The 15,040-nt window shown below is 40.2% G+C and overlaps 1 protein-coding gene across 3 annotated transcripts in view; it reads right to left on the reverse strand.

Annotated features, from left to right (window-relative positions):
- The window catches only part of SNX1 (sorting nexin 1), a 40,783-nt gene extending 25,820 nt beyond the window's left edge, over positions 1 to 14,963 (reverse strand). The window contains exon 1 of one of the 3 annotated variants that reach the window (XM_015085542.3): positions 13,198 to 13,438. In XM_015085542.3, the coding sequence (XP_014941028.2) occupies positions 13,198 to 13,356 (159 nt within the window). In that variant the 5' untranslated portion in view covers positions 13,357 to 13,438. Of the gene's footprint in view, positions 1 to 13,197; positions 13,439 to 14,933 lie in introns of those variants that run through there. The other 2 variants (XM_053223896.1, XM_015085541.3) reach the window with 2 other exon arrangements.
- Positions 14,964 to 15,040: the final 77 nt, after the last annotated feature.

Raw genomic sequence — 15,040 nt, forward strand, 5'->3', positions numbered from 1 at the left:
CCAATCACAGAGCTAAAATAAACTCACAGATTTCAGGGTTAATTTCTAACACCATAACCTTGCTGAAATGCCCTATTCCAAAGCATATGATACTGACATGGGTATGTGTACACAAGATAATTTTCAAAAGAACCTATCCAAATGCATTTCTCCTTCTCACTTGATGACCTTTATTCTTTCAAATGCTGATGGGGCACATTCTAGTGACCAGTAAACCACATTGGAGTGCAGAATTAAAGCTCTGATCCTACCTTATGGTGTGGCCGTGACTAAACTGTTCACAGAAACCCAGTTGGGTAGATAATCCTGACCCCATGACAGGCAAAGGAAGGTATGACATTTTATATCTAATGCTGTTCATAAATACAACTTATCTGATAAAAAGATAATTTTATCCCTAAATTACACAGACACAATTTTCAACCACACCCATGCCAGGCTAGCAGAATAAAAACCAGTCACAGCCTCCTGGGCACATGGTAAAAATACAGTCAGTTGATGGCCTTTATCAAAAGCTCAGTGATCACCCACAAAAAAGGGTTGGGTGGGGCCCCAGACCGGTACCAGAGCGAACAAAGCCGGATTGTGCAGAACATGAACAGAACGCTGGGAATCTGGCTTCAAAAGCCATGGTGTGGTATTGCAGCGTTTTGAAGTCAGACCCCAAGGCCAAATCAGTTAAAAGACCTGATTTAAGGAATCTTTTATGAAACATTTCCTTAACAAATCTGAGGGAGTTTGTTCCTCAGAAACAGGCCTTTTCTGACCCAAAAGAAAATGTAAAATGACAGATCTATTGGGTACTCTGAATTTGCCATGCAAACAGCTCAGTCTCAATACTGGAGCCACCCTCAGGCAAAAAACTGCTACCAATATGTAGATTTATGTTAACAAACAATGCTCCTACTGGAACTTTTCTATGCTAATAAAAGTTTAATGAATACTTAGTTGCATATGCTTAAATGTTATACCAACTCAAGGACAGTGATCCTGTTTTCTAGGTGCTTAAAACAACAAAAAAATTACTGCCGAGACAAAGACAACAAATAATAGGGCAAAGCAAAATCCACGGTTCCCTTTTGCCTCATACTTTGCCAACTACTTTCCTACATACGTATTTCCTTTCTATACATACTCTAGTGCTCTTGTACAGTATGGGGATCTCACAAAAAGCCATCTGATTTTTTTTTTAATGTTTATTTATTTCCCAGAGAGAGAGGGAGAGAAACAGAGTGCAAGCGGGGGAGGGGCAGAGAGAGAGGGAGACACAGAATCCGGAGCAGGCTCCAGGCTCTGAGCTGTCAGCACAGAGCCCTACGCGGGGCTCGAACTCCTGAACTGTGAGATCATGACCTGAGCCGAAGTCAGTCGCTTAACGGACTGAGCCACCCAGGCGCCACAGCCATCTGATTTCTTTTAATTCAATTCTCACAGATACCAGTCATCTCCAAATGGAGATCTAGGAGATATTAAAGCTTGTGGCACATTAAGGGTGTGTGTGTATGTGTGTGCGCGCGTGCATATATACATATATATGTATATACACACACATGTATATATATACATATACATACATAATATATACACATACGTATCCAAATGTAATTTACTAGTTCACCAGGAAGACTAAAGCAACAGGAAAGGCAGAGGTTAGAATTTAGCCATTTTTTAAAAAAAAAAACACCTAGATTAACACATTCTTGTGATATGGAGATGAATAAAACAAGCTCTCCATTTCTGATTCATCTAAAGTCGGAAGTTTAAACACTAAGAACAGTTTCTGAAGCAATGTTAGAACACCAGCCTGCCTTTCCTTATAATAATCAAAAAAGACAGACCCAGAACATTCCAAAGACAACCAGAGCATGGCTGCCTGCCTCTCTTCCTCCCCCAGATCCCCTTTTAAGCCCAAACCATAAGTCACTTGACTAGAACTGTGACATGAGCTAAAAACAAAGACATGTGACATGTGCTAAAAACAAAGACATGTGCTCCAAGTATGCTAGGTATGCTAGGTAACAACTACCTGTGAGAATAGAAAACTCCTCAGATATACTCTGGGATTCCATCCCCCAAATCAAACTACTTCCGGCTGAGTTCAAAGAAAGCTGAAGATAGACTGATTACTGTATTTGCTACCCTATTCTTTCCTCTGCAGTTCTTTTATAAAATTAATCTTCTATGTGTGTAAAGCTTTGTATTCTAACCCCCCCCCCCCCGCCCCACACCATTTGAGCATTTTTTCACGTCATCAAGAGTTGAACAAAAATCGCACTTTTAGTGATTTAACTCTCTATTGTATGGGTATACCACAACATAGTCATCTCCCTAAGGAGGGACACTTACAGTTTACAGGTTTTTATCATCACAAGTAATGCTACAATACTCATCCCTATACATAAGTCCACATTTGATTATTTCTTTGGGATATATTGTTTTTAATGTTTATTTTTGAGAGAGAGTGAGCATGAGCAGGGGAGGTGCAGAGAGAGAGGAACAATGGATCGGAAGTGGGGTCTTTGCTGTCAGTGTGGGCTTTAACACACAGCCATGAGTTCATTATCTGAGCTGAAGTTGGACACTCAACCAACGAGCCACCCAGGTGCCCATCCTTGGGACAGATTCTTAGGTAGAATTATTGAACATAACATTTACAAAGGCTCTGCTAACCTGCCTTCCACAAAGACCACCAATTTATATTCCCTCCCCTACAACGTGTAAGTGTCATACCCCCAGCAACATTTAGCACTCTCTATTTTTCTTCAAGATTTTATTTTTAAGTAATCTCTACACCCAACATGCCACTTGAATTTACAACCCCAAGATCAAGAATCACATGTTCTACAGACTGAGCCAGGCAGGCGCTCCAAATTCTTTCTCTTTTAAAAACTGTTTGCCAGGCTGACCGGTGAAAATTATTTAAAAAAACTTTTTTTAATGTTTATTTTTGAAAGAGAGCGTGAGTGCGGGAGGGACGGAGAGACAGGGAGACACAGAATCAGAAGCAGACTCCAGGCTCTGTCAGCACAGAGCCCGACGCAGGGCTTGAACCCACAAACCAGATGCTCATGACCTGAGCTGAAGTCATATGCTTAAGACTGAGCCACCCAGGTGCTCTCTGGTGAAAACCCTTGTTTCCATGTGTTTACTGGCCATTTGAACCCCTCTACTTGTTGTCTTGATGTTCTTTGCCCATTTTTCTATGCTAAGTCAACATTAGTCAGATGTACACTTTTCTTACATAAGTATACGTTAAGTTTATTTAAGTTTCTTACATAACCCTCACTCGGGTATATCATATAGCACGCAAGTTTGTCTCTTTTTGTATCTGTTTTATTTTTGGCTTTACCAAATTTATTTCAGTTGAATGATCTGGATTGGCATTGGACAAACTAAGCTTATTTCTTTAGGCTGGGGAGTACCAGTACCCAGGTGGCCTTTGAGGCATAATATTCTCAAATTGTACTTAAAATCAGATTCAGTAAAAGTGAGACCTATTTTTAAGGATAAGAAATGGACATAATATCCCACATTCACAAAGAATTGTTAACAGAAAACAAGTCTTCCATGAGACTAGGGTCTGTAATAACAGCTTGTCATCAAAATAAATACCCACCTGGACCTAATAACACATTTCATATGTTATGCCCAAGGTTAAAAGTCTAATATTTTTTTCAATAAATTTTTAAAAAGTTTTTATTATTTTTGAGAGAGAGAGAGAGAGAGAGAGAGACAGAGACAGAGAGAGAGAGAATGTGAACGGACGAGGGGCAGAGAGGAAGGGAGATAGAGAACCAAAGCAGTTTCCAGGTTCTGAGCTGTCCGCACACAGCCCAATGTAGGGCAAGATCATGACCTGAGCAAAAGTTGGATGCTCAACCAACTAAGCCACTCAGGCACCCCAAAAGTCTAATCTTTAATCAGTATTATTAAGGTATAATTTACATTAAGAAGCTAATTTTGGGGGTGCCTAGGTGGCTCAGTTGGTTAAGGGTCTGACTTGATTTCAGCTCAGGTCATGATCTCAGCTTGTGGGCTTAAACGCTGCATCAGGCTCTGCACTAACAGCGTGGAGCCTGCTTGGGATTCTCTCCCTCTTCCTCCCTCTCAATAAATAAATAAATTAAAAAAAAAAAGCTAGTTTTGAATCAAGAGTTATAATTTCAGAAAGGACTCATTTTGAGGGAGGCGAGAGGCACACTGATTATGCTGAGCTGCAAAATGAATACTAAAAATAAGCTTTGCTTTATAATTCATATTTTAAAAACCTCTTGTCAGTAAATCACAAAACATTCCATTTTTTTTTTTTTTACTCTTTATTTTTGAGAGAGAGACAGAGTGCGAGTTGGGGAGGAACAGAGAGAGAATGAGACACAGAATCCGAAGCAGGGTCCAGGCTCTGAGCTATCAGCACAGAACCCCACGCAGAGCTTGAACTCACAAACTCCAAGTTCATGACCTGGGCCGAAGTCGGACGCTTAGCCAACTGAGACACCCAGGCGCCACTTCATCTTTTTGAAGGGGGTTAAATTTCTAGGCAATAGATACAACTATTTTCTGTGATGAAAACAGTATGGTTGTGATATAGTTAGTAAAGTAAGACAACAGCCTTGCCTACCTCCCCATCCCCCCAACCTTCTCCTTTTTCTGAAATAAAGGAGGCATTCTTTCTTTAGTGACAGAATCCTAGGCTAGGCTATCCAACACCTGCTGCCTCCTTTAGGCTGTTAATTCTATCGGGTCATTCCAGTGATACTCCTGTTAAAAAGTTTAAGTACTTCTGTTTATAATTACAAGACACACAGACAGCCTAATCTAACTCTCACAGAGGCACTAGAAAGATCTGCAGTGAGAGCACTTGTGCTAAGAGCAAACAGGTATTCCTCACCAATTACCATCCTCAAACCATGAGGCCAGGCCACAATGTTCTCAGCTCAGGGAAGGACAGACCTGGGTTTGCTGTCCCCCACAGTTGACATAGTCATTCAATCCTGAAAGGTACTACTGTGATTCTGGGTAACTTCCCTTTAGGTTAACCAGTTGTGATTCTTCCTTATACTGCTCAACTGCTCTTTGCTCCATGCAGAAGCCTTGCATTATTCAAGAGACCCCAAAAGGGTAGTACTGTTACAACCCTCAAATGCATTTAGAGGTCGAATCTAAATTAAAAGCTAAGGTAACTGTGCTTCTGGAACTACAGTACTGATTTTCTGGCAAAAAAAAAATTTAATAATTTAGTAAGGCAAGGTAGAGCTACAGAATCGTGTGATCATACTAATGTAACAAGGCAAGGATGATTAGGAAAAACCCATGCCCAGAAGTTACACCCACATAACAGGGCAATCATGAAGTCTTTAAAAGTCACCCCTGAAGACCTTGGCATGAAATACTGATCCATTTACCACCTCTACATCCATGGAAAAACAAGCTAAGTGGCACGGCGCATTCACTTTCTATCCCTACTGCAACACAAATTTAACAGTTTAAACAATGCAAATTTATTAACTTACAGTTTTGTACAAGTTAATATAGGTTTCACTGGGCTAAAATCAAGGTGTTACCATGGCTGTATTCCTTTGTGGAGATTCTAGGGGGTGAAACTGTGGCCTTGATCTTTCTAGATTCTAAAAGCTACCCACATTTCTTCACTGATGGCCTACTTCCTCCAACTTCAAAGCCAACAATGGTTGCATCTCTCTGTACCTCTCTTCTGTAGGTACTCTTTTTCCATAGTCACTTTCTGACACTTTCATTTTAAAGGATCCTTGTCATTACACTGGGCTCACTCAGATAACCCAGACTAATTTCCCTACCTAACGGTCAGCTGACTAGCAACCTTAATTCCATCTTCAACCTTAATCACCCTTTGCTCTGTAACCTAATACATTCACAGCTTCTGGGATTAGGATGTGGACATCTTAGGGAGGCAGCAATTATTTTACTTACCATACCCACTTCCACATGTTTCAAAAATGGCACAGATGCTGTAAAAGCTTCTGTACTTGGGAGAATGGAATTTACTATCCATTGGATTTGGGAATAGAGTGCATCTTACTTTACAAGCTGATTAAATATTTGATTAACCCAAATGATACCACAATATTACCCCCTTTACAGTTGAAGGAGTTAAAGTAGGGGAATTCAGGAGATATCTGTGAACTTAGATGGGGATAAAATTACAATTTCCTTTTCACTAACCTCTACCTGAAATTGAGCATTATCTTCAATTACAAAGATAGCCAACAAACCATAATAGTAATAGCAATACTTGAGAATATAACTAATAGAAATCAGATAATTTTATTTGACATTACAGTTATTAAAGTTCTCAAAATATCATTTATGCTCATCTCTATTTACAAATTAATTATGGTGGGGCATGTGGGTGGCTCAGTTGGTTGAGTATCCACCTTCGGCTCAGATCATGATCTTGTGGTTCATGACTTTGAGCCCGCTTTGGGCTCCCTGCTGTCAGTACCAAGCCTGCTTGGGATCCTTTGCCCACCCTCTCTTTCTCTTTGCCCCTTCTCTGCTCTCTCTCAAAAATAAATATTAAAAAAATTATGGTAGTTATTATACCTATCCTTAGATCTTACTACATAAAGCATTAAAAATCACATTACTAATATAAAATTGTTTTAAGCTTTTGCTAACTGCATTTCTGTGTAATTGGTTTCCTTTGTAATCTTATGTATTTTATACACTTAAAAACATTCTGAGAATGGATCCACAGACTTCACTGGACTGCTAATGGGTCCATGACACAAAAAAGGTAAAGAACCTCTGAGCTAGTCCCTCTAAGACTATGAAAATAAAAAGGGGAAGCCGGAAGGGTGGGGAAAATGAGAGACATCAAAGTGAAAGGGCATACCATGGTCTGTCAAAATTTAGCTACAGACAATCAACTGAATTTTCTGGTGTAATTTCCCTACTAAACTTTTTGCGTTTCAAGCTAATATAACTTAGAAGGGCCCAGAAAACTGCAGTAGGATCAGAGTTCTAATGAGTGCATTAACTTCCATTTTGAAAAAGCAAACTCAGTTCAAATGTGCTCTGAAAGCAGAATGAAGTTCCAGCTGTCCATCTGACTAAGCAAGAGAATAAGCCAGAAAAAGTTGAGCAACAGGCTTTTCCTGGAGATGAGATACTTATGGCTACTTGCTCTAGTAACTGTCAACTACTCATTTATTTATGCCAACAGTTACTCAAGAGTACCGAGAAGCTTTGAGTACCAAGAGAAACTGGAGTTTCTTTTTCCTCTCTCCCCTCCCAACCAAAAAAAAAAAACAAAAAAACAAAAAAAAAAAACACAAATGGCTATGCCATAAGAACTACCCTAACACCTGAATAAGCAAAGGAGCAGCAGCTCCCTACAGAAACCAGAAGTCTGACTGCAACCTTTATTGCTTCTCTCATAAGCCCCAAACTTGAATTTTAAATACATTTTAAGTTATTAATCATCTTTAAAAGTCTTCTCTCGTCCCTCTATCTCCAAAACTGCTTTGTAAATACTTTTGTTAGCTTTTCCTGCATCACCTTGAAAACTAGGTTAACTGCTAGTACAATTCTATGATCAAGAAATCAATGACTCTATGTACTTCAAGAAAATCTAAACTTAGTAGTCGTAAAACTTGCTTACAATTTGAGCTGAGCATTAAAAAAGAATATCTGGATATAACACCAGTTGCTGACTTTTTCAAGAACATATGTATCAGATCAGTGTCAAAAATGTGGAATTTCAACTACTGATCTTTCAATGCCAAATATGACCACCTAACGTGATGTTAGCTCCAAAAAACAAGTGTTTGAGACAACATGCCTATAGAAAATACTATACACTAGAGGAACACTTATCCATGACTGTTATAACTACACCATCAACTAAAGAAACTAAGCAATAAACTGTTGTTTATGGGGAGCCTGGGTGGCTCAGTCAGTTAAGCATCTGACTTCAGCTCAGGTCATGATCTCAAAGTCTGTGAGTTTGAGCCCCGCTTAAGGCTCTGTGCTGACAGCTCAGAGCTGGGAGCCTGCTTCGGATTCTGTGTCTCCCTCTCTCTCTGCCTCTCCCCTGACCATGCTCTGTCTCTCTCTGTCTCAAAAATAAATAAAAACATTAAGAAAAAATTTAAAAATACTGTTACATAGGGGCAGCCTGAGTGGCTCAGTCGGTTAAGCATCTGACTTTGGCTCAGGTCACGATCTCACAGTTCGTGGGTTCGAGCCCTACATCGGGCTCTGTGCTGACAGCTCAGAGCCTGGAGCTTGCTTCAGATTCTGTGTCTCCCTCTCTCTCTGCCCCTCCCCTGCTTGCACTCTGTCTCTTTCTCTCTCAAAAATAAACATTAAAAAAATATTAAAAAACAGTTTTTTAAAATACTGTTACATACATTAAGTCTGATTAATAATAGAGAAAAGATATTATCAAGAAATTTACTGAGGACATGTTACATCCTTGGGAACAGCCACCATGTATTTTGTAGAACAGAATTAAAATATTAGCCAGCTAAACGACCAATCTCCTTAGAGCTTTTAGTTAAAACTACCAAATTCTGTCCAGATCTAAAGAAGTTATCCTATAAGCACACAAAAGGAAATAGACTAGTTTGGGGATTGTAAAACAGTGATGTTATGGAAAATAGTAGGGAGGTTCCTCAAAAAATTAAGAATGGGGGTGCCTCAGTCAGTTGAGTGTGTGACTCTTTACTTCGGCTTGGATCATAGTCTCAAGGTTGTGGGATTGAGCCCTGCGTCGGGCTCCATGCTGAACTGGAAACTGCTTGGGATTCTCTTTCCCTCTGCCCTTCTCCCCTGCTTGCTCTCTAAAGTAAAAAAAAAAAAAAAAAAAAATTAAAAATAGAACTACAATATGATCCAGTAATCCCACTTCTGGGTATATATCTAAAAGAACTGAAAGCAGGGTCTTGAAAAGATATTTACATACCCATGTTCTGGCAGCAGTATTCACAAGAGCCAAGAGGTAGAAGCAACCCAAATGTCCACTGAGGAATGAATGGATAAACAAAATGTGGTATATACATACATATGATAGAATATTATTCAGCCTTAAAAAGGAAATTCTGATGAATGTTAGAACATGGATGAACCTTGAGGACATTACGCTAAGTGAAATAAGCCAGATACAAAAGGACAAATACTGCATGACTCCACTTATATGAGATTATTCAAAGTAGTCAAATTAATAGAAACAGAAAATAGAATGGTGGTTTCCTGGGGTTTGGGGGAGGGGAAAAAGGGGGGTTTTTATTTAATGGGTAGTGAGTTTCAGAACTGCAAGATGAAAAAGGTCTAGAGATCTGTTCCATAAAAATGTGAGTATAGTTAATACTATTGAATAGTATAATTAAAAAGGTTATGATGGTAAATTTTGTGTATGTTTTACATACAGTAAAAAAAACCCTGATTTATTCTCCCTCAGGATACATATTGATCACAGATGTAGGGCTGGATTCTAAAAATAACATGTCCTTTCCTGTCTAAATGTTAATATACAACTTACAGTTCTGTAATTCACTATAGTCTATGAAACATGGTCAATCAGAAACCACTTGCTATCCATGACTTTTGAATACCAATAAGAGTTATAATGTTCTTTAGTCTTAAATACCAGAGAGAATATGTAAGTAAGTCTTGATTAATCAAAGACTAGTTCTTCAATAAATGACTTTTCAAGCCTCCTGCTATTCCTTCATTCTGTTTTATTCTTCCTAGCCATTTCTGTAATTACTAGGGTTTCAATGCAAGAATATGAGTATTGGGAAAAAATTCTAATTGGTCTGATGGATCACTGTAAGAAGTAGTTACCAGATTTGGCCACAATGTGAAATGAAGTTTTTATCTATGTTTTCTTTCTTCCTCTTAACATGAGAAAAACCTCCACAGTTCTCTTCATTTACAAGGCAGATCTAATTGTGGCCCCGGCATACTGCTAAAAAGAGATGGGCATATGAGAACTCCTGGGAAGGTAAATAAAAAACTTGCTTCAATTCTATCCTTCAGTTTTAGAAGTATAGAAGTAAGACCAATGAGGTTAAATGAGGCATAACAATATGTATGCCATTTAGTCTTTTTTAACATAGTATTAAGATTTAGGAGGGCTAAAAATTGCTGTCTCCTTTTGGTAAGAGGAAAAATTAATCTTATCCCAGAGCTAAGAAAGTTTTAACTAAAAAGATACATATTTAGGTTCAGGTCCGATCAAACATTCAGATAATATATTTAGAATTTTAGATCTTTTTATTTATAGGCCCGCAAAGTAAGGAGCAGAAAGAAGGAAGATAAGATCTTAGGTATTCTTTTTCAATTTATTTTATTAAAAATTTTTTATTTATTTTTTGGGGGGGAGGGGCAGAGAGAGAGGGAGAGGGAGAATCCCAACCAGCTGTCAGTACAGAGCCCAACATGGGGCTCGAACTCACGAACTCTAAGAGGACGACCTGAGCTGAAACCAGGAGTTGGACACTTAACTGACTGAACCAACCAGGCGCCTTAGGTCTTAGGTATTCTTAAGAACCATTTTAAGATATTTCCCAGCTGGTTTTCAGTCTTAAGACAATGATTTCAGATTTGTGTTAATAATCCTTTTTACTCCAGTCTATCCCATTAGTAACTGGTTTGCAGATTCTGAAATGCATATCATGGGCTACTCTTTTGATCGTAAATCATACGTTTATTACTGTATTAACAAAACCTCTTGGGCTCTAAAAAGGAACAGATGGGATGATTAACAACAGCAGCTGTTACATCACTGTCCAGGATATTACATGCCTACCATAAATTATTTTAAATTTTATATGCCTCACCTTCCCAATTTTTTAATACTCCTCCTTTGCCTCCAATACACAACAAAACACACCACGAAGGTAAATTTAATAAGATGCTACTGATGTCATTAAGTGCCTTCTTTGATGACTTTTAGCTAATCAAATCAATCTTATTACTGGTTTGATTTTGATAAACTATATATGTAACTTTTCTAATACATTATTAGATTCTGTTGGTTTTTTGATTCTTAGAGTAATTACCGTTTCCAATGTTCAACTGTTTCATGAGTTATTTCACAGGTATTCTAATTTAATCCTCACAATGGTGGACATAAATACTACTATTACTCACATTTTACAGGTTAGGAAACCATACAAAGTAATTAAGTACTCTGCCCAAGTAATAATCTAGATGGATTTTTTTAATGTTTATTTTTGAGAGAGAGACAGAGGGAGAGAACTTGAGCACGGGAGGGGCAGAGAGAGAGGGAGACAGAGAATCCTAGGCAGGTTCTACACTGACAGTAGAAAGCCCCATGCAGGGCTCAAACTCCCTAACTGTGAGATCATCACCTGAGCTGAAGTTGGACACTTAACCGATTGAGCCACCCAGGTATCCCATGGATGGATTTTAATCAGCCTTCAAAGCCCTTGTTCTTATTTTATTCTTCCCCTATCTTCTCACACTGGCTCAAAACTAAAACATTTACTGGAATATAATTTGTATTTAATGACTATTTAACAAAAAAGTCACAGTTTAAACAGTGAGGAATCTTGGGAGTCTTGGCTTTCTGAAGATTAACATCAGAACAGGCAGCTCAAGAAATGGCTTACAAGTAGCATTTTAGTTTCCTCAGCAACTCAATTTTCCTGGATCAAAATCTAAAAATAATTATGCTCTCTGTGGTAGAACAAATTCATTCTGACTCCCTCCTCCTCTCTTTGGTTGGAAATTAGGCAAAGTACTTTAACAGTCTTACAAGAGAGAAGTATTTATGCCTCTGTAAAGTAATCCGGTATCAATTACGTCCTAACCTCTTCAACATTTTAGAAAATAACTATCACCCTTCCAGGGTCCTTTTTGCAAAATAAATCATCATTTGCCTATGTGACCACTTTCAATATCAGAGTTTCTATTTTCAGATATTCGGTTGGATTGTCTACCATCCCAGCAGTTATTAACGAGCTGTTCTCGATACCTTATGGGAGAATTACTAAAGGAAAAGACCAAAAATTTATTTTAAATGAGATACAGAAAGACTAAAATAGTAGAAAGCGTTATCTCTTAGAATAACAAAGACTTCATTAGACAGTTTAAGTGGTTATATTAGCATCAACAAGTACTTTTTGAGCTGGGATTATGAATTTAATTCCTGAATATAAAGGGAAAATTCTAAAGATGTCACCAAAGATATTTCCTAGAAACATAACCTTTCTGACATAAATGAAACAAACTTCAAACTTTTTCAGACACGTGCTGCATAAAGAACTTAACACTGTTTTATTTAGTCGCTCATATACTGAATAGCTACTATGAAGAGAAGTATTATCCAAGATAGAATAATACATAAATTCACAAACCTAGTACTGAAATTTTCAACTAGAACGAACTGTACCAAGTGGTATGAGTCAGTATTCTTATAAAACAGCCCCAAACATCTCCAATGGTTCCAGAACAGATTACTGATTTCCACATTCCACATACAAAGGTTAGTTTTTCCCAACACCTCTTACGAGAAACCTGGATATTACGAAGGGAGATACCATTTCCTCCTCACATTTACAAATCTGATCCCACAAAGGTACGTAGGCACTTTAATAATACATCCCTTTAAAAGAGACAAAGCTTGCGGTCTATGTAGTTCTGGTAGGATTTTCCTTAGAGATCAGGAGTCAAATTAACTCTTATAAACTAGACTCAGAACGGGCCTTTGGTAATTATCGGTTTGCTCTGAAGTAATGAAAGGATTTGTGGGCGGGTCGCCATCCTGAACCACTCCAGATAACACTATTCATCCTAGGAGCAGTAAGGTTAGGGAGAGCAAAGTCTGCACTCCATCCCCTTATGCTGACCTATTAAATCAAGCCGACAGGAAACCACCACAAAACAGCTCCGTGGGTCTTTGGGGTCACCACACAGCAGGGCTAAATGCCGGCCTGGGCAGCTCTTAGCTGTCAGGGACCTCGGCGAAGCCACCACACCCCTCTCACCGTCCGCCCCAGGGGCCTGGAAGTCAGGCCCCTACATCTTGGCACTCATTAATGGCCCCCAAACCACGACCATCGTCACCAACGCAAGGTCTCGCCGGGCCCACTCTGCCCAGCCTCCTCGACCCTCGCTTAGCCTCTCTTCCCTTTTGGGGCGCCCGCCCGCCCGTCCGCCCGCCGGTTGCCCCGAAGGGTGCGAACTCACGACCGCAGCAGCGCCGGTGAAAATATCCTCCCCCTCGGTGTCGCTGTCCCCAGCCTCGGGTTCTGACCCCCCGGCCGCCCCCTCGGACTCCGGCTCCAAGCCAGGAAAAGGTGGAGGGAATCTCTCCGAAGCGCTACAGCCACCACCACCCGACGCCATCTTCCTCCACCCGCGGCGGAAGCCGCAACAACAACTTTATAGAGAGATAGCGCCGCGAGCAAAACGTTCCAGAGGAACGAGGAGTGGGATCATCGTGATCAACCCCGTGGGACGCACAGGGCGGGGGCTCAGGGGCGGAGCCTAGCCGCTCGGGGCACGGCAGGCCTGTTCACCACTGGTGCCCAACAAATCCGAGCCCTGCATCGCCACGCTGAGATCTTAACCAGGGGGGCGAATGGGCCAGAAAAGGAGGAGCTAGGTATGGGCTGCTCACATTCCTAGGGTTCTTTGTGTTCTGGATAGCCTTATCTAACAGGCTTCTTAAGATGTCGTTCGAATAAAGGAGCTTGAAAACTCTTCTACATGCCACGTACCTATGGCAAGCACAGTGCTGTCACTGAGATTCAATAAATATTTTTGACTGAGGGCTCTCAACAGGCTGCAGTAAAGTTTCGCCATTTATTCTTTGTTCATTTAGTTAATTCATTCAAGAAATACATATTGAACATCTACTGTATGCCTGGCATCCTACTATGCGTTGGAGATACAGAAATAAACGGACTCAACAGGCACTTGAGAGACAGGCATGCAAATGAACAATTCAACGTGTTCAGTGCTACAGTGTGCTCTGGGAGCCGTGTGAATGAGTATCAGTCATGCTTGGAGACGCTGGGAGGCCCTACAGAAGGTGAGACCTCAGAGCCCTAAATTTGGTTACAAGGAAGTGAGGATTATCCTCTTAATTGCTGTGGAGTGAAGTGGAACAGATGGCAAAGAAATTCTTAAACTCTGAACAGAATTTTCCTGGGGCCTAAGCTATTCACTTGTTGTCTGGTGAGACTAAAGTCTAAATCAGTCAGACAATACTTTAAACAAAAGTTTGAAGATAAATGGGATATGTTAGCATAGGATAATTGTGCAAAGTAATCCTTTCTTCTCAATAGAGATGAAATTTGCCATCAAATGTGACAAAAGATTTGTTTCTAATTGCAAATTCCTCAACATCAGGGATTGGCTCCTTCCCAGGTCTATGTATGAACTGTTTGAATGCAGGGGCCGCCTCCTAATCTTGGTATTCTCAGCGTCTGTAGACCAAGTTTGGCAAAGTAAGTGCCCAACAAATGTTTGAAACTTGACTGGAGAGATGGATGGATAAAAATAACATCATCAACCTTGATACTGGCATTCATCACAGCCACGAACACCAGAGGACTTAAACCATTCTTTTTGGGATAACGATCTCCAATGTGTCACTACTGGATGCCCTGGGCCCAGCGCAAGCGCTGTCGTTCTAAGTTGTCTTTGAAGGCAACTAACAGAAATAGCTCGCAGTGGGGAGTTGTGCCGGCCGAGTCCCTCTGAGACGAGAAAATCAAAAAGCCCTCTCCGCCTCCGCGACATCTAACGAACCTCACTGGGCTCCCAAGGTGTTCCGTTTCACCCCAACGGAAACTCACTTCCGGCGTGACTAGGAAGTAAGAAAACTGGCTGGAAGCAGCTCCCTCAGAAAAATAACAGTAAAGTCTCCTTGCACACGCTCCTCCAGCGCTAGAAATCAAGATCTCCTTTCCCCCTACCTCTTCAGGATTCATCTTTAGCTTATTGAAGGCGCTGAGTGAGGCAAACAGTGGCAAGTAACAGACCGTTACCTAACCCCCTTCCCCGACAGAGACTACAAATCCCA

The sequence above is a fragment of the Acinonyx jubatus genome, chromosome B3 (assembly GCF_027475565.1).
Source record: "Acinonyx jubatus isolate Ajub_Pintada_27869175 chromosome B3, VMU_Ajub_asm_v1.0, whole genome shotgun sequence".
NCBI classification, from domain to species: Eukaryota; Metazoa; Chordata; class Mammalia; order Carnivora; family Felidae; genus Acinonyx; species Acinonyx jubatus.